The sequence below is a fragment of the Erpetoichthys calabaricus genome, chromosome 7 (genome assembly GCF_900747795.2).
Source record: "Erpetoichthys calabaricus chromosome 7, fErpCal1.3, whole genome shotgun sequence".
Taxonomy (NCBI): Eukaryota; Metazoa; Chordata; class Cladistia; order Polypteriformes; family Polypteridae; genus Erpetoichthys; species Erpetoichthys calabaricus.
In genome coordinates, this window is record NC_041400.2 from 75,268,895 (window position 1) to 75,289,875 (window position 20,981).

Here is a 20,981-nt window from a genome sequence, read left to right on the forward strand (position 1 = left end):
TAGTAAGCAGCAGTCAAGAAAAAATCCACATATCCACATATCTTTACATATATTCCATGTATTATTTGTTTTCTGTTTCCTCACAAATTATTTTACTAATTAAAGTACCACTTACATTTTTACCTTAGGCTTTAGAATCTTAATAAAAAAATGACTGAAATGTTTTATTAAAACATCAAATTATAGAAGTGAACCTTTCACCATGTCATACATACACCAGCATTCTATTCTGTTTCACATTAAATATGCAGGTTACCTATAACATAAGAAGAGGATGAGAAAAGAAATCGATAGTCAAAATGCCTTGTAATACAAAATCTTATGTATTTTTTTAAAATGCCCTCTAGGAAATTAGCGTATACCCACCCATATTTAGAATGGAGAATCCGCTCCTTTGTCAGTTAATCTTTACAGAATCTTAACCTAAGCGAATGCTGTAAATGTATTTGTGTTAAATAACATTGATTTCTTCTCTCCATAACCTCCTGTCAAAGCCAGTTCATCTTGCACACTGTTTCACTGATATATTCCAGATGTTTCTTGTAGACAAAGCACAGTCCATCTTCCTTTTAGTCAACCCCACTTTTTTTCACTTTTTTTTTTTAAATAAAGCATGTCTTAGCATGGAGCACTACCTGGACTGGAAGCCAGTGGATTTCTGCAGCTTTCTTACTGTTTTAAAGAATGTCTCCTTCCATTTAAATTTACTTATTTTTTATATTATTAGTATTAAAATCTTCCCTCCATTTGAGCCTGGCCAGTATTCAAAGGGGAAGGGGTGCTCATACAGTGTTATGCATAATCTGGAGACCTTTTACACCACCTACTCATGTCTCTTTTAGTTAGATTTAAGAACTCCTTTAATTCAAACAAACATACTTCCATTCTTGCACACATTTTAATCAATCGTCTCATCCTTTCAAACAACACCACATATGTTGACACAAACACTGTCAAGCACAATTATACTTGTTTTAAATGCACACACAGGGATCACTTTAACACAATATATAACATATACAAAATCACCCAGACTGTCTTTTAACACATTCAAACTCACCCCAGTATTATTACTATTTAAAGCATGAATATACCCTTTATCTTTTAGGCTTATATTTGACCTCTGTCAATTCAGCACATGTTATGACATCTGTTTACTCATACACTATGTTTGGAAACAATCAATGCAGCAAAGGAAACCGAAAGAAATGAACTCTGAAGAAGACCAAGTTCCCCTCTCACTTACTTTACTGATCAGGACAAGCAAACATCAATCAACCTGTCATGAAGATGTCATCAAATGTGGAGCACAGCACAACCCTGCTCACGTCTATACGGCGCTGGTCTCCAGATCAAGGAGATTTCATTGGCGAACCGAGTCAGCAACAACAAGGAAAAAGCTTTTGTGGCTATCAGATTCTATGGCAACAAGGACAAATCCAACTATTGAGAGAGAAACACACAGTATAATGCCATGGCAGGAAAGCACTCCCAGAGAAAGCTACACCGGCACAGAGAATATACCAACTCAACAATAAGAGCATATAAGATTAAACCTTCACTTCACATTGCCGGACAAGAGTGCTAACCACCGCGCCACCACACACTCCACCGTAATAGTTTCCAAAACACACAGCCACACACACTCACACATCAGAAACATGAAAGGAAATCGAAAGAAATTGTCTCCCTTTTATATTTAGTAAAAGAACATATTTCCCTAAGACTTGATCAGGGTCTGAAGGAAAGATGCTTTGCACATTTATAAACATTTTTATAACCAAAAGTGGAGACATTTTCATTTAATCAAATATCAAAACTCATTTTAACCCAATTTAGCTCAGGGCTAAATTAGCTCTGGACGTTTATATCTGATATTTGAGAATTTATGTGTACAATATAGCTTCAGCAAATTACAATGGAACTAGATTATCCAGAGGTCTCCATTTTTGTGCCCCCCTCCTCCCCCACCACACACAGACACACCCCGCTCCACCACTCTGTCCAAGCTCGCACACAAAAAAATTTGAAAAAGCTGTTTTCAATTCAAACTGCCCCAGTGAAAAGATCCATCCATCCATCCATTTTCTAACCCGCTGAATCCGAACACAGGGCCACAGGGGTCTGCTGGAGCCAATCCCAGCCAACACAGGGCACAAGGCAGGAAACAATCCTGGGCAGGGTGCCAACCCACCGCAGGACACACGCAAACACACCTACACACCAAGCACACACTAGGGCCAATTTAGAATCGCCAATCCACCTAACCTGCATGTCTTTGGACTGTGGGAGGAAACCAGAGCACCCGGAGGAAACCCACGCAGACATGGGGAGAATATGCAAACTCCACGCAGGGAGGACCCGGGAAGCGAACCCGGGTCTCCTAACTGCGAGGCAGCAGCGCTACCACTGCGCCGTGAAAAGATAAGGTTTAAAAATAAATTTACACCAAGGCAACTCTTGCATGTGGGAGAAATGTGCACACTCTCTGAATAAGTTCAGCACAGACGCATACAAAAGTCAGTGTGCATCAGGGATCTTCAGAACCAAATACGATACCTATTGCTTTTTGTCACATATGATTATACAGTAATTCCTCCTCGATCGCGGGGGTTGCGTTCCAGAACCCCCCGCGAAAGGTGAAAATCCGCGAAGTAGAAACCATATGTTTATATGGTTATTTTTATATTGTCACGCTTGGGTCACAGATTTGCACACAAACACAGGAGGTTGTAGAGAGACAGGAACTTTATTCAAACACTGCAAACAAACATTTGTCTCTTTTTCAAAAGTTTAAACTGTGCTCTATAACAAGACAGAGTTGACAGTTCCGTCTCACAATTAAAAGAATGCAAACATATCTTCCTCTTCAAAGGAGTGTGCGTCAGGAGCAGAGAATGTCAGAGAGAGAGAGAGAGAGAAAAAAGCAAACAATCAGAAATCAATAGGTGCTTTTTGGGCTTTTAAGTATGCGAAGCACTGCCGGACAAAGCAGCTGCTAGGAAGGGAGCAATGTAAAGGTAGTCTTTCAGCATTTTTTAGAGGAGCATCCGTATCGTCTAGTGGTGCGAACAGCCCCCCTGCTCACACCCCCTCTGTCAGGAGCAGAGAATGTCAGAGAGAGAGTGACAGAGAAAAACAAACAATTAAAAATCAATATGTGCCCTTCGACCTTTTAAGTATGCGAAGCACCGTGCGTGAAGCATGTCGCTTGACAAACCAGCTGCAAGAAAGGGAGCAACGTGAAGATAATCTTTCAGCATTTTTAGATGAGCGTCCGTATCGTCTAGGGGTGCGAACAGCCCCCTTGCTCACACCCCCTCCGTCAGGAGCAGAGAATGTCAGAGCCAGAGAGAGAGAGAATGGCAAACAATCAAAAATCAATATGTGCTGTTTGATCTTTTAAGTATGCGAAGCACCATGCGGGAAGCATATCGTTTGACAAAGCAGCCACTTTTAAGCCCAGCAAGGAAGAGAGCAATGTGAAGGTAATCTTTCAGTGTTTTTTGAGGAGCGGCCGTATCTTCTAGGGGTGCAAACAGCCCCCGTGCTCACAATATATTTGAGGAGTTTTATTTAATAGGTTATATGCGCTCTGGTTGGGTAGCTTCTCAGCCATCTGCCAATAGCGTCCCTTGTATGAAATCAACTGGGCAAACCAACTGAGGAAGCATGTACCAGAAATTAAAAGACCCATTGTCCACAGAAATAAGCGAACCAGCAAAAAATCCGCGATATATATTTAAATATGCTTACATATAAAATCCGCGATAGAGTGAAGCCGCGGAAGTCGAAGCGCGATATAGCGAGGGATTACTGTATTCTTTTCCCACACAAATACATACTTATACACATACACACAGTCTATATACTCACAAATTTTTCTGTTGCTTAATTTTTTTTTTTGTTAGTGCTTTCCTCCTACTCCTCTCTGTTTTGCTCAGCAAACTGTAAATATGGCTGAAATTGTTCTTCAATATGGACTAACATGAAGCACAAGTATTTGAATTGAGTTAACTCTTTCAAAATTTCTCCTACATTTTATTAGCCATTTCTACTTAAATACTTTTCCAATTCCCATATGCTCACAATTTTCCCACTTCTAATTTTCTTATGCTCGTTTCAATTATACTTAATAATTTTGTGAAATCATTTTGCACTGAAAAAAATGACACCCAAGGCAAGTGAAAATATTTATATCATGGCATTAAACTTTAAGAAATCTTGTCAAGTAAACTTTGTTACTCCTTTGGCATATTTTTCCTGAATACAAGCAAAACAACTGCCATTTAAAGTTTTTTTTTTTTTCTCCCATCAGGCTTTTGTGGATGCATTTTTGTAGTGTACTCAGCACACAGCTGTCTCTTCTAAATGCACTGCGGTTACAATATCAGTTTTATCCGCTTTACTCATAATTTTTGTAATTTATACTCCTCTCATTTGAACTACTTTAGCTTTCATATCTCTAATTGCTATACCTTCTAACAGTGAGAGTGTTCAAGGCCCTGTCTCTAATCCAAGGCAGTAACAATACGTCTTATACCTGGAGTAAATTCTTTCACTGATGATCCTGAGTGAACATAGCATAGAGGGGCCTCAGCACAAGAAGGCTTTAGCGCACCTCTCCTGGCACACTCCCTCACAAGATCAGCTCAAGCGCAGCAACCAGCCGGCTCAAGCACAATTCACTGAGAGAGTACCCAAGTCACAGCTCTAATAGATGTAGCGTAGAGGGGCCTCAGCTCATCACGGTTCTAGCGCATCTATCCCTGACACACTCTCTAAAAAAGATTGTCTTTGGCACAGCAGCCTCCTGCAACCAGTTGGCCCAAGCACAGTTCACTGGAACAGTGGCCTGATCACAGCAAAAACGATACTCCAGGAATTTTTTGCCCACCTGTACAGATCGAGTCGTCGTCACAGTGGAGTGGTAGCGGTGGTTCTTCCAACTGGTCCATTCAGACCTTTGCACTCACAAGGCAAAGCGGTACCCACCATTTCTGAAAACGTGAGTTCTCAGTTTTTCTTTACACACTCTTTCTCACAGATTCACAGTCATTCAATAACACACTTACTCAGCTTACACAGTTTCCTTTGGTCATTCCTCGTCTTTTTGTTCTTTGTTAGAAAAGCTGTCATGCTGCTTTACCGTCAGAGGGGTGGAGTCTTCTTGAAACTAACACAAGCAATTCTTAGTGAAATATCGCTTACCTTCTTAGGTCTCGCAGAGCCCTGCCCCACCTCTGGATCATCGCAGCAGCTTTTTTCTATCGGGTCTGGGTCATCAAGAATCTGTTGTGGCAGAAACACACTGTTCAAAGAAGGCACTTGGAGACATCAGGATGTGCTGGCAGAATCGAGCTTTATTGCGTGATGTACACATGGTCTCAGTTCAGATGAACTGAGCAATTTGCAATTTGGTCACCTTTCATTTATTACAGTCCTTATCAAACGTTTACCTCACTCAGCTCATTTGACACTCCTATCTGACTCCCAACTTCCCGTTGCCTTGGTCCTGCCTCTAATTAGTTCCATCAATGTTTCCCAGTCTAATGAGCACAGCAATCTATCTTATCCATCATGGCCACCTGGTAGCCCCTCTCCCCACCTTGAACCCGTCCAGTTCCTGCCACCTATCTCTAGTCTTCAGATCACCTTCGCCACCTGGAAAAAAGGAGGGGCTTGCCTGTCATCCTCTGTCTATATACCTGACCTTGACTTAAGAAATATTAGTGGTTTCCAGCTTGCTAAGAAAAGTAAAAAAATATACAGGCACAAGACTTTTTGTGATTTAACCCTTGCTATACTAACGTGCACTAGGATGTAATGATTATTTTCATATATGCTCATGATTTTCTTAAAATATATGCAAATCATCAACTTTAAAAATATACTTTTCTGTAATATCTGTATCAGATAAAAGCCCTGTAAATTTTTATTCAGATTGGTTAAGAGGTATGAAAAATGCAGCAGGAGCAGTGATTCAATGAATTGCGTGGAATGCTTTGCCAGTTAGTGCAACTAAAAGTACAATTGATGTATTCAGTTCTGAATCCCTTTTTTCACAGACTCTTTCTACAGTGTCATAAAATGTTTATTTTATTACTACCATCAAGGAAGAATTCTGATGTTTTTCTTTAAATATTTTTGGACTCTATAAAGAGATTGTGATCCCATCAATATAATATTTTATGAATATTTCCAAAAAATGTAAAACATTTTCAGACATTTTGACATATTGTGGTCAATTTTGTTTAAAATATCATTTAGTTGTAGTAGTGGTAGTAACATTTGAATTTTGTCAATAGCCTAAACTGTATATGCACACTGTAGTGCTGACATACTTCCAGTGAAATTTCAGCCAGTCAGTAGCTTCCATTGTCCATACTACAATTGTGATTTTTGTTTAGTGGTGAGAATGTCAAAGAAAAAGAAATTTAAGTTTCAGCTTACAAAAAGCTCTTCAGCTGAACATTGTTGTAAGTAAGTACAACAAGGTACTTAGTTTTCATAGATTTCTCTTTGATACAGAAACCCAATCTGAATGGATCATCGCTATCCAGAGAGAGATCCTTACAGTTAGTTCCCATACCTGAGTTTATAGCCGGCATTTTAAAAAAGAGAAATTTCGCAAGCCAGGGTCTGAGACCGGGTTGCGACTTTCGAAGCAGGGATTGGTTCCTGCATTGTTTGAGTGGAACAATTTCTCCGTTTCACTTTCAAGACCAGTTATTTGGGAGTGGAGAAAGCGACCAATGGAGGATGACACACCAGGTGATGAGGGGGATGATAAAATCCTTGAGGACCATGACTATGCTTCAGCTCTGGATCCAGCAGTTGTCAACCTAGCGCTTAATGAAGTCATGTCTGTCAAAGAGGAGATCCTCCAGCCATAGAAAAAAATTGAGACCCTTCTAATGAAGCAGTGGTTTGGCATTCACTATTTTGCTGGCTCAGACAGAGACTTTCGCTTTTTTTTTTACAAAGTAAGATGCCCAGCAGACAAGCTGTTATGTATTGTAGCATTGCTGCACTGCGCCACAATGGATGAATTCCACGCTGTTTACATGGATCTTTAAGATGGCTCGCTATCCTTAAAAAGATTGGTTGCCTTTTGCTGTATTAGTTGGAAAAAGCACGTGTGACTGCACAGAGTTACTGTTTTTATAGGCGCTTCTGCTATTGATGATTTAATGCCAGCCCATTCTTTAGGTGAACCATCCCTATCTGATATATCGTGTCTAGTGCTGTTGCAGTATTAAGCTTACATACAGTGCTATGTAAAAGTTTGGGCACCCTTCTGAGGTTGCATGATAATTTGCTCTGTCTTCATAAGAGAAGATCAGAGCAATATGCCATTTTATTATTAGAGAAATGTAGACAATGGAATGTTTATCAGACCGAAATTCTCAGTGTAGCATTATTGAGTTGTATAAAATAAAATGTAAAAAATTGGACGTGCAAAAGTTTGGACACCCTTTTAATTGCATTAATTTGAAGACCTGTAGTCATTTATTGCAGGTTGCAGCACACAATTGCTTTGATTAGATCATTAGACCTTAAACTATAAAGACAGATGCAACCAATCATGAAAAAGGTTAATTAACATAGGCAATTGCTTGTTGTGCTTGTCCATGGTTCTCTCTCTCTCTTCTTAGAGAGTGACAACATGGGAACCTCTAAAGAACTCTCTACTGACATAAAACCTAAGATAATTCATCATTATGAATTACGAGAAGGGTACAAGAAATTATCACAAAGGTTTGGACTGTCTGTCTCCACTCAGAAATGTATGTAGAAAATTGAAGACCACATGAACACAGTCCTTGTGAAGGAAAGATGTGGTAGGCTAAGAAAAATATCTGAAAGGCACAGCCAAAGTCTGGTTAGAATGGTCACAGACAAACCACCTCAAGAGAGCTACAAGAATATCTGGCTGCTGGTGGTGTCATTGTACATCGTTTCACAGTTCAGCACACTTTGCACCGGGAACAGCTCGGTGGAAGGGTGATGCGCAAAAATTACACACCACAAGATGAGTCACATGAGGTATGCAAAAGCGTATCTGGACAAGCCAGAAACATTTTGGAAAAAAATGCTGTGGACAGATGAGACTAAGGTAGAGGGTATTTTGTCACAACCAGAGGTTCTATGCATGGTGAAAAAAACATAGCATTCCAGGAGAAGAACTTGCTGCCTACTGTAAAATTTGGTGGAGGGTCCATTATGTTATTGGTCTGTGTGGCTAGCACAGCTACTGGAAACATTGTTAAAGTTGAGGGGCACATGAATTCCTCCCAGTATCAACAGATTCTTGACAAGAATGTTCAAGAGTCAGTCACATACTTGAAGATACGCTGGGGTTAGATGTTTCAGCACGACAATGAATCCAAAACACCATTCAAAGTTTACCAAGGAATTCATGCAGAGGCACAAGTACAGTGTTCTAGAATGGTCATCCCAGTCCTCAGATCTGAACATCATTTAAAATGTATAGTTTGCTTTGAAGCCGACTGTCTACGCTCGGAAGCCGTCAAACCTGACTGAACTGGAGGCATTATGTATGGAAGAGTGGTCCAAAATACCACCAGCCAGAATTCAGGGACTTGTCAGAAGCTATAGGAATTGTGTATACAGGCTGTTATTTCAGCAAAAGGAGCCTCTACTAAATATTGAAGGGATTATTCCTTTGGGGGGGCCAAGTACAGGAGCATGCAATTTTTATCCAGAAGCTGCTGCATCTCTAAAATAGAATCATCAGATGTTGGATCAAAAATTGGAGCATTTTTTAACCATAACAACATTTGTACACTTGGGCTGTCACAGTGCGGAAATTCAGTTTGATGATAATAATGGGATGCTTCATAACTCTCCAAAAGGGCATTTTACCCATTCCATGTTTTCTTGAGTTGATGGAAATAGTAATTAAACAACAGAGCACAAGTGACAGCATCCTGTCTTATCAAAGTATTTCAATGTCTTCCATATTAAATGCTTAATCTAGTGATAGAGCTTTCTTCACAATTGTTTTTGAAAGAGTTATTAAAAACTCTGACCACATTGTCTGTACCACAGAGATGAATTAAAATAGAATAAGGTGACCAAATTGTCTGATTAGAGCCAGTACATGTTTCTTTTCTTTTTCCAGTTCGCTGGTGAGCTTCTGATTCATTTTAAAAGGTTGTAAAAGTTGTAACTATCGATATGTTAAATTAAATTTGAAACAAATTCTTCATAGTACATCCCTTGCTATTATGCTGCAACCTATTCTTTTTTCCTCACTGCTATTGAAATACTGCTGGAAATCTGAGAAAGCAGGGATTTTTTAAAAGAATACAATAAATTAACATTTCAAGCTGCTCTGTGGTCATACCCTCTTATTTTTTGAATTAGCAATTTAGTGTAACTAAGTTTCATTTGAGAGTTTCTTGCTTCACTGCAGCAGAGTGTAGGAAATGAAGGTTCTTTAGCATGACTATGCAGCACTGATATGGAGCAATGTCTTTCGCTAGGTACTAATGTTTTCCCTTTCTCATCATCAAAGATCCTTGATTGAGTAAATGTTCATCAGAATTATCTTTATCATCCATAATAGCCAGAACAATATTCATAGATACTTTTATTGGATGAGAATTAAAAATGATTCTCTTCATGAAATTAATCTTTACTCAGAAAAATTCCATAGCTCATTTATAATGTATTATTTAAGGTAGTTAATTGCATTAAATAGTTTTTTTAGACAAACATGTTCATTAAACTAATGGTGTGAGTACTGCATTCAACCTTTGAGTTTTAAGCATAATGTAAAGGTCTGAGAAAATTTAAGAGGTAGTGATCACACCATCTCAACAGAAACAGGAACTTTAATATTGGAGCCTTTCAAGCCTACTGACCTGTCAATCCCTAGGCATCATATCTGCATTAAAGAAATACATGCAGGACCACAACACTCTTCCAGCCTTGTGATGTTTTTGAGGCATGGGGGCACAGGTAAAAAATGTAACCCATGGAGGTGTTTAGGAGAGATGGCAGTGGAGTTTTAAACCAGATTGTTTAATGGAATCTTGGAAAGTGAGAGGATGCCAGAGGAGTGGAGAAAAAGTGTACTGGTGTTGATATTTAAGAATAAGGGGGATGTGCAGGACTGCAGTAACTACAGGGGAATAAAATTGATATGGGAAAGAGTAGTGGAAGCTAGTTTAAGAAGTGAGGTGATGATTAGTGAGCAGCAGTATGGTTTCATGCCAAGAAAGAGCACCACAGATGCAATGTTCACTCTGAGGATGTTGATAGAGAAATTTAAAGAAGGCCAGAAGGAGTTGCATTGCGTCTTTGTGGACCTGGAGAAAGCATATGATGGTGCCTCGAGAGGAGCTGTGGTATTGTATGAGGAAGTCGGGAGTGGCAGAGAAATACGTAAGAGTTGTACAGGATATGTACGAGGGAAGTGTTACAGTGGTGAGGTCTGCAGTAGGAGTGACGGATGCATTCAAGTTGGAGGTGGGATTACATCATGGATCGGCTCTGAGCCCTTTCTTATTTGCAATGGTGATGGATAGGTTGACAGACGAGATTAGACAGGAGTTCCCATGGACTATGATGTTTGCTGATGACATTATGATCTGTAGCGATAGTAGGGAGCAGGTTGAGGAGACCCTGGAGAGGTGGAGATATGCTCTAGAGGGGAGTGAAATGAAGGTCAGTAGGAACAAGACAGAATACATGTGTGTAAATGAGAGGGAGGTCAGTGGAATGGTGAGGATGCAGGGAGTAGAGTTGGTGAAGGTGGATGAGTTTAAATACTTGGGATCAACAGTACAGAGTAATGGGGATTGTGGAAGAGAGGTGAAAAAGAGAGTGCAGGCAGGGTGGAATGGGTTGAGAAGAGTGTGTGGAGTGATTTGTGACAGATGGGTATCAGCAAGAGTGAAAGGGAAGGTCTACAGGATGGTAGTGAGACCAGCTATGTTATATGGGTTGGAGACTTTGGCACTGACCAGAAAGCAGGAGACAGAGCTGGAGGTAGCAGAGTTAAAGATGCTAAGATTTGCACTGGGTATGACGAGGATGGATAGGATTAGAAATGAGTACGTTAGAGGGTCAGCTCAAGTTGGACGGTTGGGAGACAAAGTCAGAAAGGCGAGATTGCGTTGGTTTGGACATGTGCAGAGGAGAGATGCTGAGTATATTGAGAGAAGGATGCTAAGGATAGAGCTGCCAGGGAAGAGGAAAACATGAAGGCCTAAGCAAAGGTTTATGGATGTGGTGAGAGAGGACATGCAGGTGATTGGTGTAACAGAGCAAGTTGCAGAGGACAGAAAGATATGGAAGAAGATGATCTGCTGTGGCAACCCCTAACGGGAGCAGCCGAAAGAAGAAAGATGATTGTAATGCACAACATAAGGACATTGCCACTATTAATAATCCCGAAGCATGCCTCATAAAACTGTCCTTACTTTTGAGTCATCAACCGCAATCAGTTATTATTGAATTCTTCTCAGAAACCTTTTCCTCAAAGTTTAACTTTACTGAATTTTCTTAAAGAAATCTTGAACCAAAGTCGGACACAACAGAAACAGCGTGTTAGTCTGGAGACACCCTGTACATTTTTTTTTAATGCAAAATCAGCACTTTCCAAGATACAGCCATTTTACCGACAGGAGAGGGGTGTCAATTTTATCCGGCCTCATTTTTTCATCAAATTTCCCAAGTCCATAGCTCAAGAACTAAACCACCAAGCAGGCTCAGAGTTTGCATGCTGGTACATTAATTGGCATTAATTTGCTGAACAGAGAATGTGATTCTCCATGACCAAAAAGTACCTGGTACGTACAGAATACCACTGTTACATCTCTACAGAAGATGACAATCTCAAAGTCAGCCAGGTGTCTGGTGAAGATAGTCATTTGATTGTCCGAATATTCACAACTGAAGCAGCAGCTGAGATCCTGCCCACTCATGATCACACTCCCGATGGATCAGTTGCGTCCCTCACACTTGACCAGTGTCCTATTGGAGGCCATGTTGGGTGTGTGTATGATGAAAAATGTTGGGTTGGTGTAATTCAGGACAAGAGTGAAGCAGAATCAGATATCCTGATATTTTTCATCCATCCAAACTAACTGCACAGTCTTTCCATTGGCCACCTAGAGACAATATTTGTTGGGTGCTATTACATTGTGTCGTTGCACTGCTTAGTGCACTTACAATGGTCAGTTGGTGGCAATACCATCTTGATCTCAAAGACAAAGATGCCCTACTTTGATTGTAACAGAAATGAAATGTGATATATATCCATGTAGCTGCAATGCCAAGATGTTAACATTTAATTATAACCAGTATTTTACAGTATTTAATTGTATATCAGGCAGCTGTTGTTAATGTGCTTAATGTGCCTTTGGTGATTTATTTTGTTCCATTAATCCTATACCCAAGTGTGTGATGAAGAACCTGATGAACCTCATTACTGATAAATGGTGAATTTAACCCATGTTTAAAATGGAAAACTAAAAGGAAAGATTTATATAAGAAAAGTAAGACTCGTTTTTTGAGAAAGACGGGACCATTTAGGATACAGGAAAAATAATTTTTAAAATGTCTGGAAATTCCCACAATGCATTAAGCTGGTATGAAAATTGGACCCAAAATGACTTTTTTCACATTTGAGATGTCTGCTGGTCAAACCCTGATGCAGTTTCTTGTTTGTTTATAACCTTTTGAAAAGTCATATGTAAATATCTAAACATGAGCAAAATTTCAGCAGGCTTTATCAGAAGTATTCCTTCTGAAAGCCAAAGATTCAAAATATTTTTGAAGGTCTGCTCTTACCAAGTGGTGTCATTAGGACCAAACATTTTGATTTTGTTATGTGCTATACTTATACAGTAAATATGGTCTTGTAAATTTGATGAAAAATTAAAGCCGTGTCAAATTTGACACCCCTTTCCCCTCATAAAATTGGCTGTATCTTGGAAAGTATTCATCTTACATAAAAATTATTTTACAGACAAGGTACATTCCTGGCTTCAGTTATGCTTATGGCAAATAACAATGTTTCGAACTGTGCTCAATGGACTTCCAGTGGGGGCAGTGTTTGCACGAATACATAGGTATATCTATGCTAGGTAACACACTCAAGGTAAACTGATTTCATTGATTTTTCACCATTGAAGAGGATCACACTCACTTTTTGCATCAGCCATCTGCAGATAGCCTTGCAGCTCTTTTTGATTTGCATATTTTCTAGTAAAACCAGTTCCAGAGTTTTTTCGAGTTTCCTTAAAAAAGCTTTCCAGAGTCATCTTCCAAGTAGACATTTTTCGCTTAAATGTTTCCATCGTGAGTGATGCTTATAGTTTATGAATGTCACAACAGGAAAAGAATACTGTTCTACTATTAATATACAGTAAAAACTCGATTATCTGTCAGGGGTCGGGACTGAGGCCGTGATGGATAAGAAAAAAGATGGATAACAGAACAGATACTTTAAAAATGATAAACAGTAGATTAGTTTAGCGAATAGTCATTTTTATTTACAAAACAAAACTATATTAACAAAATATAGTATTAACAATTTTAATTAATTCATATAATTTTGTAACAACCAGCATAATAAGCAAATGCACCTCAGAGGTACTGGAGTTTTTTACGTTTTACTTGGAGTCTTCGTTCTGTAACAAATGGCGCCCTGTTTTATACTCTGTTTTCTGGCTTACGGAACACGCCTCCAAAACAATAAAAGAAAGCTTTCCCTACCAATCAGTTTATCTTCTGCCACTTCTGTTTCTCTCTGTACCACAAACACTCTTGCTTATTGTCTCCCAATTCCGTGCTCAAAACTTCTTCCGACACACCTTACTTTTTCTCATAACTTCTGCTGTCAATCATCTCCTAAGAGGCATTATATAATACAGAAGAACATTAACATTAATACAGAATGACATTACCATCAGCGGTTTCCATTTTCTACGCTTTTTTCAATTTTGTTGGCATCACACTTTATATCGTTCACTGTTGTTCTTCCTATTCCTTAAATTGAAGCAATACTTGAAGCACTTTCACCATTTTGTAAATGTTTAATAATTAAATTTTTTTGTGACAATTCCAACACCACACATATTTGTTTATTGGCCATAATAATGTGTAATAGATTAATTATAACAAGAGAGAAAACAATACGAAACGCTATTAAAACTGAAGGTACATAACTGGTGCTGTGATTTTGAAATACGTCATAACACCTGGTGCAGGAGAAGAACAAGGGAGCCCTAGCACAAGGGAGAGTTGTTCCAATGTACACAGCTTGCAGCATACCGCATGGCAGTAGTAGTACATTAATAGGTAGGTGGTGGCGTGCGCAAGTTTTTTTTTCTTTTTTTGTCCGGCCAGTTAACAGAGACTAATGGGACCAAGTAGGATACAGGAAAAATAATTTTAATAATGTCTATCGAGTGATGGATAATATCAAGGTTTTACTGTACATATTTTCCATTGGCACATAGAAATGTAAGAGGATATGCAGAGAACAGGTGAGTTTGGGGAAAAAATATTTTATTGCTTGCTTTCTTCTCATCAAGCATTTACTTCCTGATAGGCAGTTTGAGAGAAAATAAGAAGATAAGCTACAAGGACATGTAGTGCTAGAATTCTTTATAATTTAGTCTAATTAAAATTTCAGCTGTTGAAATTTCAGAAATCGCAATATGTAAAACCTCTATTTCAGTTTAAAAATTAATTGCATGTTTTCTGACTAGCCAATAGCCAGAAGGAGACAATGTCCAAAACATGGTAATCTCATTCAGCCATTTTGAAGTCCACTTGAAGTGTTGGCAGTTTTCTTGCACACTAGACTCACTTCTTTTAGTTCTCAGCTGTTGTGTGCCTCTCTTAGTCATGACACCAGCAACTTTTCAGTGTGGTCCTCAGAAAAGTATGAGTTTTGCAAGCACTTGTTTATTGGTTTCTAGTCATCGCTAATGTAGTGTAAAGTCAAGGTTCTTCATGGTTCAGATATGTGGCTTAACCATAGATCCTGAGTCAAGGCAAAATAGCCAGTTGACAACCTCTGAGTGGACCTTTCTCAGGCATTCTTCATAGTTTTGTGGGAGTGCTGTTTTGGTGAAGTAATAGTGACTTGGCATTATATGCATGGGGTCTAACGTTTTGGTTAAGTTTTGAATTATATTTTTTCCGTTATATAAATAAGAAACACGGCCTTAGCAATGTACTCTTTTATAGTTCATAATTTCAATCCAGCATTTGTGTTTTTTGTCATACAGACATTCCCTGTTAACTGGTTTGGCGTTTATTGATTGACTTAAAGTTCTAAGCAAGTAGAACTTTTGTACTATTCTTCATATGAAAATAATCAGTGTTAAACTTTTCAGACACTTGCTGAGTATACTAGCATTGCTGCTGTTGAGGTGTGCGAAAAGGTAGTTTATGTGGCCGCTCCATGCAGCAACATGCCACTTTTCAAAGATTACAGTAAATTTTACATTTATTTGGTCAGTGTTGGTATTTTTAAATCCAAACAATGACTAAATGATAGATGTTGCATCTCTGCCTTTTGTTTGAAATAGAAATGGAGATACCATTTTTGTCTAGCAAGCATCCACATACAGTACACCTGACAAGGAGAGAAAGTTGTAAGCTTTTTTAAGACTTAGCCTATGTACCTTGATATGGCTTTTATTTCTGTTGGTTTGGGAGCTGAAACACCAAAATTTTATGGAATTTTAGGGAATAGATGATTCATGGGTAAAAATAAATATCAAGACGCCTTTGTTATGAAAAGTGCTGGTGTATGAACACTTAATATATTAAGTAGTTCTCATCACGCGCACGAAATGAGGACTGACAAGGTAGGGTTCTGCAACTTGTTTTACCTGGTCACCTTGCTGTATATGAAACTTGACTTGATACAGTTGTGCTTTTAATTTCTAATATTGATATTCAATTTGGGGTGGCACGGTGGCACAGTGGTAGCACTGCTGCCTCGCAGTAAGGAGACCTGGGTTAGCTTCCCAGGTCCTCCCTGTGTGGAGTTGGCATGTACTGCCCGTGTCTGCGTGGACTTTCTCCAGGTGCTCCGGTTTCCTCCCACAGTCAAGACATGCAGGTTAGGTGCATTGGCGATCCAAAATTGTCCCTAGTGTGTGCTTGGTGTGTTGGTGTGTGTGCCCTGCAGTGGGTTGGCGCCCTGCCCAGGGTTTGTTTCCTGCCTTGCACCCTGGATTGGCTCCAGCAGACCCCCGTGACCCTGTAGTTAGGATATAGCGGGTTGGATGATGGATGGATGGATATTCAATCTGACAATGAAACTATATTGAAATCTAATTTTTACTGTGAAGTGCATCGTGAGGGGTGGGGTAGGAAATTGGGCCTAGGTGGTAACAGTTGTGTAATTTCATAAGTTTTCATGTTCAAATTGACTAAATGTTTATATAGTTTTTATTTGTGCTGGGCAATAATGACAAAATTGAATTTAATGATATTTTCCCAGTATGTCACAATATTATGATATTTATCAATATTTAAATATATTAACAGAGATAATAATACTGTGCCTCCATAGTACCAATACTTTTTATGGAAAAAGGTGTCTTGCAAACTTAATAGTATTTCAAAATTTAACCAGACAGAAAAACTATTTCCAGAAAGAGAATTTGCTTTTATTTACTTTGAGTTATGAACTATTATTTTCAAACAATTTTATTAATATTTGCTGACATTGTTGTAAAATTCATACAGTTTTGCAGCTCTTTCTCAGTTGCATGTCTGCTGGGAAGGCCAATTTGTAAGCTTCATGGAATACTGAGCCTTGTGGGACACCATATTTAACTTCATAGTACTGTTAGCACATTTCTATATGTATTGAAATGGATTTTGTAAATATAAACTAAACCACACAGGGACTGTGCCTAAGACCCCAACATAATTTTCCAGCTTGTGTAACAGAATTGAGTGGCCAGTAGTGTCAAAAGCTGTACTTGCATCTAACAACACAATAACTGTTGAATTTCCTTCATCCGAAGATGTTAGAATGTTGTTATGTTGAAATGAAGATACTCCTCATTCTTTGGTCAGGTGTACTGTCTTCAATTTGAAAGCACAGAATTATGGGAAATGCATCTTTCCTGTTGACTATGAATACTGCCTTTACAGGAAGTAACTATTAATAGTATTTTAGCAAAATATGCAGACTTTTTGCCTGTTTTGAGCTAGCGACTGCATAATGGACATGTGTAACTAGAGATTTTTTTCATGGACATTGTTTGCAGTTGTATAGAATGTGTTACCATTAGACTACAATATAGCGATGTTTTTCTCTCACTCCGCAATAAAATATTAGATTAAAAGTTTTTCTCAGGCCATTAATGTAAACTACATGGGTTAGGTAACTTATAAGAAAGTATTGTGGGTGGAGTATTCCTTTAAGATACATAATGATTGTTTTTCCACTGTTTGTTACTTTTAGCCATATATACCCTTCATCTATCTGGCATGATCTAAATTTTTTTGTTTTTGGTGTAACCAGACCCACCTGACATATGGATAAATATGCTTCTACCTGCAGGTGTCATTCAAGGTATGTCTTCAAGGCATGAAAAACACTCAGTTTAATATTAGGTTGAAAAAGTTACCTTCAAATGTGGATGGAATTTTCATTTTGCACTTGTACTTATCCATTTTTCTTTAAACTTAATGTATTCAGCTTCTGATGAGGAGCAGCCCATGGTTTTTATTGCAGGTATGTCCGCATCACATTTTGTTTTAGTAGCTTGTCATTGAAGGTTGTTTACTTTCCTCATTTCGATTATTAGAATTTAAGTTTATATTTGTTTTGCCTTTAAAATCTTATCAAAATGGACATATTTCTGTATTATGCTGCTTCTTGGCAAATAGTAAAGAGATTAGATTTTTGATCCTGAATCAGACTGATAACAAAGGACACATTTAATGCCTACTGGCAGTCATGCCCAGTTTTTTCAACTCTAGCTGAGCCATGACATTTTATGCATGTTCAACTTGAGAAAACTGAAATTTAATTCAGTACTTATTAGGGATACTCTGATCAGGTATTTTAAGTCTGATACCGATCAGATTTCATGTTACTTGATTGTCTGATTCCAATACTGATTCCAATTTTTTTTCTTCTTTATCCCTTTAAAAAACATTTTTCACTAATCTCCGGCATAACTAGACAAATAGAAGTTTTATGTCCTATATTAAAGTGTATTTTTTATAATTAAACTATATACTATACTATAGACCACATATGTTAACTGTTCATTTTTTTTTTTATTAACAAATGTTAAATTCTTATTGTTCAGTGACTATAAAATACTAAAATAAAATTTCCTTAAAATTCATACTTTAACTAATAAAATACGTACAAAAATATTTGTCCATAATACATATGGCATAAAAGAAAATAAAGTGCTTTTCATAATTATAAGCTACTAGCAAAATACCCGCGCTTCGCAGCGGAGAAGTTGTGTGTTAAAGAGGTTATGAAAAAAAAAGGAAACATTTTAAAAATAACGTAACATGATTGTCAATGTAATTGTGTTGTTATTGTTATGAGTGTTGCTGTCTTTTATATATATATATATATATATATATATATATATATATATATATATATATATATATATATATATATAGTATACACACACATAAACATAAATACATATATACATATCTACATATACACATATCTACATATACATATATATACATATACACATCAACAAATATATATATATATATATAATATATATATATATATATATATACACATATCAACATATATATACACACATACAGTACATACACACACATATACATATATACATATACATGAGTGGTGGCTCTGAGGCTAAGGATCTGCGCTGGTATCCCGAAGGTTGCCGGTTCGAATCCCCGTCAGTGCCAAAAGAGGTCCTACTCTGCTGGGCCCTTGAGCAAGGCCCTTAACCTGTAATTGCTACAGGGGGCGCTGTACAATGGCTGACCCTGCGCTCTGACCCCAAGGGGTACTGCGAAAAAAACTAACAAACACTGTTGTAAGTCGCTCTGGATAAGAGCGTCTGCTAAATGATGAAAATGTACATATATATATATATATATATATATATATATATATATATATACAGTGGTGTGAAAAACTATTTGCCCCCCTTCCTGATTTCTTATTCTTTTGCATGTTTGTCACACAAAATGTTTCTGATCATCAAACACATTTAACCATTAGTCAAATATAAACACAAGTAAACACAAATGCAGTTTGTAAATGGTGGTTTTTATTATTTAGGGAAGAAAAAAAAATCCAAAACCTACATGGCCCTGTGTGAAAAAGTAATTGCCCCCTGAACCTAATAAACTGGTTGGGCCATCCTTAGCAGCAATAACTGCAATCAAGCGTTTGCGATAACTTGCAATGAGTCTATTACAGCGCTCTGGAGGAATTTTGGCCCACTCATCTTTGCCAAAATTGTTGTAATTCAGCTTTATTTGAGGGTTTTCAAGCATGAACCGCCTTTTTAAAGGTCATGCCATAGCATCTCAATTGGATTCAGGTCAGGACTTTGACTAGGCCACTCCAAAGTCTTCATTTTGTTTTTCTTCAGCTATTCAGAGGTGGATTTGCCTGGTGTGTTTTGGGTCATTGTCCTGTTGCAGCACCCAAGATCGCTTCAGCTTGAGTTGACGAACAGATGGCCGGACATTCTCCTTCAGGATTTTTTGGTAGACAGTAGAATTCATGGTTCCATCTATCACAGCAAGCCCTTCCAGGTCCTGAAGCAGCAAAACAACCCCAGACCATCACACTACCACCACCATATTTTACTGTTGGTATGATGTTCTTTTTCTGAAATGCTGTGTTCCTTTTACGCCAGATGTAACGGGACATTTGCCTTCCAAAAAGTTCAACTTTTGTCTCATCAGTCCACAAGGTATTTTCCCAAAAGTCTTGGCAATCATTGAGATGTTTCTTAGCAAAATTGAGACGAAGCCCTAATGTTCTTTTTGCTTAACAGTGGTTTGCGTCTTGGAAATCTGCCATGCAGGCCGTTTTTGCCCAGTCTCTTTCTTATGGTGGAGTCTGTGAACACTAACCTTAATTGAGGCAAGTGAGGCCTGCAGTTCTTTAGACGTTGTCCTGGGGTCTTTTGTGACCTCTCGGATGAGTCGTCTCTGCGCTCTTGGGGTAATTTTGGTCGGCTGGCCACTCCTGGAAGGTTCACCACTGTTCCATGTTTTTTGCCATTTGTGGATAATGGCTCTCACTGTGGTTCGCTGGAGTTCCAAAGCTTTAGAAATGGCTTTATAACCTTTACCAGACTGATAGATCTCAATTACTTCTGTTCTCATTTGTTCCTGAATTTCTTTGGATCTTGGCATGATGTCTAGATTTGAGGTGCTTTTGGTCTACTCTCTGTGTCAGGCAGCTCCTATTTAAGTGATTTCTTGATTTGAAACAGGTGTGGCAGTAATCAGGCCTGGGGGTGGCTACGGAAATTGAACTCAGGTGTGATACACCACAGTTAGGTTATTTTTTAACAAGGGGCGCAATTACTTTTTCACACAGGGCCATGTAGGTTTGGATTTTTTTTCTCCCTAAAATAATAAAAACCATCATTTAAAAACTGCATTTTGTGTTTACTTGTGTTATATTTGACTAATGGTTAAATGTGTTTGATGATCAGAAACATTTTGTGTGACAAACATGCAAAAGAATAAGAAATCAGGAAGGGGGCAAAAAGTTTTTCACACCACTGTATGTATGTATGTATGTATATATATATATATATATATATATATATATATATATATATATATATACACACATACATGCATACATACATACACACACATATATATATATAATATATATATATATATATATATATATATATATATATATATATATATATACACACACACAGACACATATATACATATATATTTACATA

General features: G+C 38.0%; 1 protein-coding gene across 3 annotated transcripts in view; it reads left to right on the top strand.

Moving 5' to 3' along the window:
• The window catches only part of kiaa1328 (KIAA1328 ortholog), a 427,478-nt gene that overhangs the window by 24,892 nt on the left and 381,605 nt on the right, over positions 1-20,981 (top strand). Inside the window, exon 2 of one of the 3 annotated variants that reach the window (XM_051930086.1) lies at positions 17,717-17,752. The exons of the other annotated variants lie outside the window; for them this stretch is intronic. Coding sequence (XP_051786046.1) covers positions 17,717-17,752 — 36 coding nt within the window. The remainder of the gene's footprint in view (positions 1-17,716; positions 17,753-20,981) is intronic. 3 annotated transcript variants of the gene reach the window in all.